Source organism: Festucalex cinctus, chromosome 13 (genome assembly GCF_051991245.1).
Source record: "Festucalex cinctus isolate MCC-2025b chromosome 13, RoL_Fcin_1.0, whole genome shotgun sequence".
Classification (NCBI taxonomy): Eukaryota; Metazoa; Chordata; class Actinopteri; order Syngnathiformes; family Syngnathidae; genus Festucalex; species Festucalex cinctus.
This window is the reverse complement of record NC_135423.1, coordinates 4,449,397-4,458,652: the sequence shown is the minus strand read 5'-3', so window position 1 is coordinate 4,458,652 and position 9,256 is coordinate 4,449,397. Positions and strand designations below refer to the sequence as shown.

Genomic DNA, 9,256 nt, shown 5'->3' with positions numbered 1-9,256 from the left:
ATATTCAAATATATTATTTCCCAGTATATACAACAATATATTATATATTGTAAATATATGGAATTTTATATTAGTGATAATATATTACACAAGATATTATATCTTCATGTAATATATTGTAATATATTGCAAAATATCCAAAAAATTGCCGCTTTCCATATATCACAATATATTGAGTACAAGATATAATATATTTGTTTATATATTACAAAATATATTTAATTATATATTCATAAATATCCAGTCATGCCGTGTAATTTATACAGGAAAATGTATTGGTAATATATGTAAAGATATAGTGTTGCATATATTTTCAATGTATGTGTCAATGTATTTTACATATATGGAGAAATATATGAACATATATGTAAAAATATATGAGAAAATATATGGTAGAATGTACCATAAATATGTAAAAATATGTGCATTAATATATTTATTACATTATAGAATAGGTGTATAATTATATAGAAATGTGTAACAAACAGTATATGGGCAAATCATTAACACAGACTAATCGGCATTTATCAAAATTCACCTTTATTTCCTTTTAAAAGAAAAGCAAAAAAAACTAAAGGATTTTGAGGCAGACATGTACTTTGTTCACAGGAACAGCATTAAACAGTGCAAATTCTTGAAAGTGCAATCTTGTATAAGTACAAACAAATTTATTTATTATTATTATTTATTATCCTATAATAGTGCAATACACAAGTTGAAAATACTTATAAATCTTACAATTTCCGCTTCACCTGATGTCTTAGCTCACAGATTCGATTATTGATGGACTTTCTCACATCAGCTTCTTTGGCCCCGGGAAACTGCTGGACAACAGCATCTGTTAAACAGAACAACACTGTCATTACCCACCCATGTCCTCCTGTTTTCTGTCCGTCTGCCGCACTATCTGTGTATATTACTGGATAGCTGATAGCCCATACATGCCCGCGCAAGCAGTATAAACTGTACGTATATGCACAGCTTAGACATACACAGCTCGTAGGGTAGGCGTTGGCGGGATGGTCACTATTTTTTAACAAGTGGATGGTATATGCTGCTTTGAAGACCCCTTTTTCTTTTATTGCTCAGTTCCTTAGACCCCAATATTAGATTTGGCAGAGGAATCTTTTGTTGAATTACAGGTATAATTCTTGAGTAAAAAATATACAAGTTTCCTTCTGTAAACATCATTAAGCATATCAATTGTACATTTACTTAAGGCAAGTTGTAAAATGTCTTAAGTCCTCGTTTATATTTAACAAATTCAAATCACAAGTCAGGCTCTTTCTACTAAGTACTGGGGGTGTGACTTGCCTAGTACCTGACGATTCGATCCATATCACGATCCATAGGTCACGATTCGATTCGATTCGATACCGATTAATCCCGATATGAATTTGCAAGTCGATTGTTGCAATTTTTTTACTCAAATTTAGAAAATACCATTCAGTAAACTTGTACACTGAAAGATTTCAGTCTTATAACTGTGAGCCACTGTATTTAACAAACAAACAGGTTGTAACATTTTTCATGTTTGAACAGCATTGAAATAAAATATTAAGGCTTAATGTTCCATTAATATAACATTCTTCCATGCTAAAGGTGTGAAAGTTAGACGTTTTGTTGAATATTTTTCCATCAAAAATGGATGTTAAAAAATCGATTCGGCTGCCTATTGAATCGATTCGATTTTTTTTGTTAACACCCCTACAAGTACGGTCTCAAATGTTCTTCAATTTTGATTCTGTAAATGTATAGGATCGTATGCTGGGAAACATTCCTAGAGAGGAGCAATATGTTAGCCTTGTGGCTACAAAAGTCGTGGCTTATCGGCTATCCAGTCATATATACAAATCAGTGCTCTGCCCCCACTACTTCAACATGGATGGGCAAACTCGGTCCTCGAGGGCCGGTGTCCTGCAGGTTTGAGAGGTTTCCCTCTTGCAACACAAACTGATTCCAATCAACAGGAGCTTGCTGATGAGCTAATCATATACCATCTGTGTTAGAGAAGGGAAACATCCAAAACCTGCAGGACTCCGGCCCTCGCAGACAGAGTTTGACCCATACGTCCTGCTCTGGTTCACTGTAAATGTAAAAAGAAAAAGAAAAAAAGTCCACACTCGCAGAGGTGCCCTCAAAACCACCTCTGACAAATTCTTACCTTTCAAAGCTTGAAGCTTCCTTGGGTCGAAAGCCTGTCGACGCTCTGCATTGGGATCCAACTTGCTGCGCCCTCCTTTCAGGTTCGACTTGAGGAGGACTTCTACATCAAAGAGACCCATCAGCAGCACCCGTGCCATACCATTGGGGGTGGTACAAGCTCTTGCACTCTCCCAACAATGTGCTGAGATAGTGACATCATCTTTGCCAATTTTCACCTGGCATAGACAAAAGTAAAATAAAAATTAAATTGAATTAGAATGTGAAGAGAAGAGAAAAACACCACAAGCAATAATGCTATAAGTTCTAATGTTAGAAATTCAAATACCAGTACTTACTTGTGTGGGTCCGCGAAGTATGCAAAGTGATGTTTCGCCGAGATAGTCACTCTCAGCATCTGGTCCAACAGCATCTTTTGTGGGGCGGTTGTCAACATTTTCGTTGGTCGCGGTGTTGTGGGAAACTAGCTTTTTCACCTCCACCAACAGAGCAGGAATTTCTATTTTTTTATTTTTTTTTTAAAGTACAAGATTATACAGACAGTCAATAACTTTGTCCACGAAGCCACACATCAGTTGACATATCAAATAATTATAACTGGAGTAATTTAGAGTAGACACCGACTCCATGCACAGTTTATCATACTCGTTCATCCTTTTATCCACAGTGGTCCTACCTATCTGACTACACATGCCAATAATGGGCGACTGCTTTTTAGATGTAGATAGCACATTAAGAATCAGCCTCAGGCTATAGTTGTCTAAATACCATATGATGTACAATAATAATGAATTACATAATGCTCAATACTCGCCTTTAACTACCATGCTTCACAGTTTTGAATTTTCTTTACATAAAGCCTTGATCTGGCTCTGCAGATCACTGATGAGGACGTCGTTTTCCTGGCTAGACAGCAGCTCTCAGTGTAGCCTCTTTTTCTATATTAATTAACAAATACAAATTTAATGTCAATGTAATTGAAAAAAATATTACAGAATAAATGATTAAAATAGTCAAACAAGGATACACGTATGCTAAACTAAACAGAACAAACATTTTGGCGTTTTTTTGTTTGTTTGTTTGTTTTAAATAACGCAACGCTAACTTGAAGGAGAAAAGTGATAAATTGTGCTTTAGAAGAGCGACTCACCTGCTAACTGAAGAACAACAGCATCTTCGACGGGCCATCATTAGCAGGCTTCTTGCTGTTTGTTGTGCGACATTGAACAAGATACATCGTGTTTGTAATGGCAACTGGGTCAAAATCAATTATCCAGTTGATAACGAGGGCGAAGTCTGAACCTATATTTTGACATTTTCTGCTCCGGGCAATTCTTTTACCGTCGCCGGGAGCGAGCTACTCGGCATACTCTAGTCTCGCGTTCAAATGTTTCTTCGCGCCTAACATTGCGCATGCGCCAAAGACATTGCGTGCGCTATGATTGGTTGTCATTCGCGCTGAGCACTCTGGTAAATGTAGTTATTTATATCTCATCCTATCAAACGAGCTAAAGCTACAGAGCAGCTAGGCTATGACAAACATTGAAAATGGACCGATCCAAAATGAAAAGAAAATATATCCTTCCGGATTCTGATCAAACGGATATTCCAAGAAGAACCAGATGTTTAATGTTGAAAATGTAGTTGGTATGAAAGGGAATTTCATGGTAGAAAACAGATTTTTGATTTGATTTTTTTTTTTTTTTTTTTAAAGAAAATGTATGCTAATTGATCTGCCACAACATCCATGTCTGTATTCATGCATACATCCAAGATCCAGTGTGGAGGGTTGAAAACAATGGAAGTATATTTCAAGGTGGCCAAAAATAAATATTTCATTATGCAATTTTTTTGTCTTCATTGTATTTTCTCAATGTTGTAAAGTTTATAGTGGGAATATGTGAGCGCACACGCATACACATATATTACAGTATATTGTTGTAACAATCTGTTACACGTAAAAATATAGTGCTCCTTTTGGTCTGGACTGCAATACATTTTTTATATTTATCAATATATACACATATATTGTCTATGCATATATTGCAATATATAGTAAAATATAAATACTAAATGTCATATATGGGAATATATCGCTAAATGTATTGCATGATATTTTGCTATATATTGCAATATATTTTCGTTTCGTAAGGGGCTAGCAACAAAGGAAAAGGAAGCCACTTAAATATATGCCACAACCCTTCACATTGACTGAATTACATATTCAAGTAAACTAAACATTCGCCTTCATTTCAACGTCACCATGTTCGTGAAAACTTACGTTCATAGCGCTAACAATCATTGAAAAGCATGGATATATCAAAATGGTGCCATTTTATTTCAATATCAAACTGAAAACACAAGATTGACCAAATATCCATCAAAATTCTTTAATCAGGCACTTGAGCTCAAAAACATTCCTCCAGAAGTGACGCAGGTCCATACAAAAAAAAAGCCATAAGGTACCTTTAGTCGATTAGCCGATATATCTGGCCATGTTCACTTGCCACTATTCTCGATAATAATTTACACAAAGCCTCTGCAGCTTCTGAGGTCTGCCAACACAATAAATAATAAAATACCACCGAATGCCATGCGTACTATTTAAAGTGTTTAAGAATAAGGGAAATGGGAACGTAAGTAAAATTATTCCAGGGAAAAAGGATTTTTTTTTTTAGTTTGGAAATTGGCAAGGCTTACATTGTATTATTTAAATGGCTTATAGGCATTAGTCCGGTGAATTGAGGCTAAGGGTAAAACATTCTGTGTTGTTGTTGGAACATTCAGCGATGTTACTCATTTGCCGTACTTCGAAAACCAAAATAAACATGGGATAAAAGAGGCAGATTTATTCATTTTTTTTAAGATTAGCAACACCTTATAGCTTACATTGTGTTACGTTGAAATAGGTCTGTTTTTTTTTTTTAACTCCCTTTCATGAAATCACCTTGTAATGCCGCACAACAGGAAGCAGTAAGGCAAACTATGATAAATTAAAGCGCCTGAAAGACAAATTCTGCAAGCGCTTCACATTCACGATTAACTTCCTTTGTGGCGGAACTGCGGTTTTTGTACAAGCAGAGATGTCATGGTCAAAGTATATATACAATAATCTGCAACAACATCCAGAAGAGCTTAAAAAAAAAACACCTTTGAAAGTTACAGTACAAATAAGGATACAGTACAAACTACAAATATACAAATATAGAAACACGTTTTTTTTTTCTCCAATAACCCTCTGAGACATGAATGCCATGTTCTTGTGAGAAAAACATATGTAAGTATAAAAATATAGATAATGCTTTTTCTACAAAATATTGACATCGTGTTTAAACCCCGCCCCTTTCGTTTGAATGCACAAGTCAACATGGATCAAGAGGAGAATAAAGTTCGTGATAGTAAACAGTCCACTGTGGCCCCGACTCCGTTTTGGCCCTTTCGGTTCGTGTTCAACCAGCACTACTACATGTGCTGGAATGTAGCAAAAGCACGTAACTGACCCAACGTTGTGGTCATAAAGTGGTTTTAGAGGGTCTCTAAAGTTCAAATCCTCAGTTCAGCCTCGTCAATGTGCTCCAGATTGTGTTCCGTTGCGCTGATGACGGATGCCGATGGACCCTGCGAGACACTAAAGGGTGTTACGGCCGGAGAGCGCGCCGCCAGCGGCGACAGGGACGGGGAGAAGCTCGGGGACATGGCCACCGAGCAGATGGATCCCTCGCTGCTAAGGGGGGACCTCCGGAAAGTGGACAGGTGGGGGAACGTCCTCCCCACAGCGGGCTTTGGTGGTACAGTTTTTGCGCTAGGATGCGCCACTGAGGTGATCAGCGGAGGCGGGTCGATTCGAGACTCCGCTTTGCTTTTGCGGTGGAAGGAGCGGCGGGGGTGGGGTGGGGCCGTTTCATCTTTTAAACGCGCGATCTCGGTGAAAACGCTGGCTAAAGGTTGGAACTGGGGGCACCAGTTGAGCAGATAGTCCCAGTTGTAGCTGCCCCTCAGTTCCTCGTCGCTGGCTATGATGGCAGTCAAGGAGCCGTCCACGGTCGGCTTCCCGTCCTCGGGGAACGTATAGTCCTTATGGTGGGAGACGCTGAGACCCCGCCCCACGCCCACATACCCGCCCCCCTCGTCTCTGTAGATCGGCACCTGCCCAGCGAGCAGGGTACCATTGAGGCTACCCATTTTCTTCCCTTTGAACCAATCGACGGAGGGCTCACAAGACACATCTGACAACTGGTCCGCGTCCTGCTGGATCCCAGAGTCGGGACCCCGGGCGGAGATGCGCTCCTGCATGGAGGAGGAGATGCTGGACACACGAGGGTATTCGTTTATCATCCTGATCTCGTCGTCCTCCGCCGCCTCGGCCTCCGCCGAGCCACGGCCGCTGGAGTGGGAGGGGTCCAGGGATCCCCCGCGGGTGTACGGCCCCCCGCTACTGCTGCTGCTGCCGCTGCTCTGGTCGGCAGTGTACCCGGGAAGGGCCTGGTGGTAAATAATCTCATTTGCGGCTATTTTTGTCTCCTCAAACTTGTGCAGCATGGTGGTCGACGCCTTGGTTCGTCTGTGTCTTTTTTGTGCTTTCCTCTGGCGCCTCAGTTTGATGAAGAAGAGCGCCACGGCAATTACGCACAGGATGACTATTGTTCCCAGAGACACGGCGATGACACTGATGAGCAGCAAGTTCATGTCTGTGGCGAGGCCAAAAGAGGTGTGGCTCACGTCGACGGTCACTTTGACGGCCGCCGTGCGTGAAGTCTCCAGGGGGCTGTGGGCGGTCAGGTCTAGCGGCAGGAGGCGCACTTCTCTTTTGGAGCGGCTCACGTGTCCGTCATAGCTGTCCATCTTTAGAGAGATGGCGCCGCTGGATTTGTTGACTTCAAAATAAGGCGAAGTGCCCGACAACGAGTACAGGACAATACCGTCCAGGCCTCCATCTTCATCTCTGGCTTGCACTCTGCCGATTATCTGACCTTTCTTTGCATTCTCAGGCACTTTAAACAAGTACTCCGAGGAGGTAAAAACAGGATCATACTCATCCTCCCCAGAGATGTAAATCTGCACTGTGACGGTAGCAGAATAGTTGCCAGCATCCATGGCTGCAACCATAAAATTGAAGGCGTGCACTTTCTCAAAGTCAAACGTTGAGCGGGTTCGCACTTCTCCTGAAGTTTGGTTGATGAAAAAGGCTTCCCTTCCATCTTGAGAGTCCTCCAGCATGTAGTATCGCAATTTTCCGAAGATCCCTCTGTCATGGTCGATGGCGTGCAGCATGGTCACTAAGGCGTTTTTGGGCTGATTCTCCCTAATGCTAACGGTTACTTGACTGAGCGGAAAGAAGGGCCGGTGGTCGTTGATGTCCTTCACATCAATGCTGACTGGAGCAAAGGCGTAATGTCCCAAACCATCCGTAGCTTGGACAACAATTATATGTGACGACTGACTCTCGCTGGCCAGAGGTCGCTTTAGCTTCAAGGCCCCAGTCCACTGGTCCACCTGGAAAAGGCCTGTCTTGTCCCCTGAGCTTATGGAGTACTGCACCTCCCCGTTGGGAGCAGAGTCTGGATCAGTGGCGGACAAATGCAGCACTTCCGTTCCGGCTGCGGCGCTCTCGCTCAGCGCCACGCTGTACTCTCCTCGGCTGAAAGCCGGAGGGTTGTCGTTAACGTCCGTAACGCTGATTAGGATCGGCACGCAGGAGCTGCGCTGGGGGATCCCGCGATCCGATACCACCACGGTCAGGTTATAACTTGACACAGTTTCAAAATCCAGCTCTTCCACCAGGATCAGGCTTCCTACCGTCTGGAAGCCTCTGCCTTCCAAGAAGCGCACGCTACTCTCAATCTGGAAGGCATTACCAGTGATGCCGCTGGCGATGGCAAAATCGAAACCGCAGTTCTCACGAGACAGGTCTCCGTCCGCCGCCTCTAAGGTCAGGACCGTGGAGCCAGGAAGCTCGTCCTCGGACACGGATGCTCTGTACTCAGACTGATGGAAGACGGGGGCATTGTCGTTGATATCAGACACTTGGACTTGGATGGTGGCGATGGAAGAGAGGGATGGAGTGCCCTGGTCTCGAGCCTCCACAACCACGAGGATGGAGGGATTTTCAAAGTTGAATTCTGTTTTTTGGTTGACAAACAGAGTGCCTGCATGGAAAGGAAAAATAAAAAATATACTTTCATAAGAGTTTTGTCAATACTGTGCTTTAATTGTGCAAAAGAAAACTACCATTGCTTGGGTCAATGGAAAAGACACCCCTGGTGGATGACATGACCCGGTAGGTAACCTTTCCGTTGTCCCCGGAGTCCGAATCAGTGGCGGTTACGGTGATGAGAGCACTGCCCTCTGGGAGGTTTTCTGATACCGTCACCTGTCGGATGCCGAGCGATATATATTTATTCACACCGAACAATTTGTTGTCATTTTGAAAACTGTGCAGTTGGAGCAGTGCCTGATATAAATCCTGTGTGAAGGCCGGCGTGTTGTCGTTGACGTCCTCCACCAGCACGGTCAGATTGGCTTCGCTTTGATGTGCCGAGTCCGACGACCGGATGGTCAGCGTGTACCACGTCCTCTCCTCATAGTCCAGTGCTTTCGTCAGAGACACGCCACCGCCATAGCAGTGGATTCCGAACATGCCCTTGCTGTCACCGTCCAGGTGGAGCGTGTAGGAAAGGGCCGGTCCGGAATCCACGTCGTTTCCTGTCACTTGACTGATAACCGTGCCGATCAGGGTGTCTGGAAATGAGACAAGAGCAGAAGGTTGAGGATATTTAATGCGGGCGGGGCAGGTTTTAAAACAGTTTTGGCTGCGTGGTAGCATCCTAACAGTAGACTATTTTTTGTTATCCTCATCCTGCACTCTCTGCCAGCTCGTAATTACATCCGAGAAAGCCTTTAAAGTAGTTGCACCATGTTGCTTGCGCTAGTCATTCCTGCTTATTAGCCTCTGGACCACAGTCAGGGAGGACAGCTTTCTGTTCCAAGGCAACAGTTCCATCCATTCATTTTCAATTCCACTTATCCTGGTCAAGATGGAGGGGGGAGGTGAAGCCTATCCCAGCTGGCTTTGGGGGGGGGAAAGAAGGACCAC

General features: G+C 42.9%; 2 protein-coding genes across 3 annotated transcripts in view; both read right to left on the bottom strand.

Moving 5' to 3' along the window:
• Positions 1-648: 648 nt before the first annotated feature.
• Positions 649-3,793, bottom strand: LOC144033350 (uncharacterized). 2 transcript variants are annotated; one of them, XM_077541396.1, is made up of 5 exons: positions 3,314-3,787; positions 2,978-3,101; positions 2,502-2,662; positions 2,165-2,381; positions 649-838 (listed from the first exon to the last, which is right to left on the bottom strand). In XM_077541396.1, the coding sequence occupies exons 2-5, from the start codon at positions 2,988-2,990 to the stop codon at positions 735-737; spliced, it is 495 nt and encodes a 164-aa protein (XP_077397522.1). In that variant the 5' UTR covers positions 2,991-3,101; positions 3,314-3,787; the 3' UTR covers positions 649-734. The 2 variants fall into 2 exon arrangements, 1 of the variants encoding a protein (XP_077397522.1); XR_013287946.1 differs by lacking the exon at positions 2,978-3,101 and having other exon boundaries at positions 3,314-3,793.
• Positions 3,794-4,478: 685 nt separating this feature from the next.
• LOC144033481 (protocadherin-16-like) overlaps positions 4,479-9,256 on the bottom strand; it is a 115,312-nt gene continuing 110,534 nt past the window's right edge. Inside the window, exons 19-21 of the mRNA XM_077541620.1 lie at positions 8,615-8,901; positions 8,392-8,533; positions 4,479-8,309 (exon numbers count right to left, since the gene is read on the bottom strand). Of these exons, the coding sequence (XP_077397746.1) occupies positions 5,707-8,309; positions 8,392-8,533; positions 8,615-8,901 (3,032 nt within the window). The 3' untranslated portion in view covers positions 4,479-5,706. The remainder of the gene's footprint in view (positions 8,310-8,391; positions 8,534-8,614; positions 8,902-9,256) is intronic.

What these genes read in the sequence shown, in the direction of transcription:
- LOC144033350 (XM_077541396.1), bottom strand. An exon ending in TACTTCGCGGACCCACACAA is followed by an intron (nt 2,382 to 2,501) that starts GTAAGTACTGGT and finishes TGTCTATGCCAG; the next exon opens with GTGAAAATTGGCAAAGATGA. An exon ending in GAAGCTTCAAGCTTTGAAAG is followed by an intron (nt 839 to 2,164) that starts GTAAGAATTTGT and finishes TCTGTTTAACAG; the next exon opens with ATGCTGTTGTCCAGCAGTTT.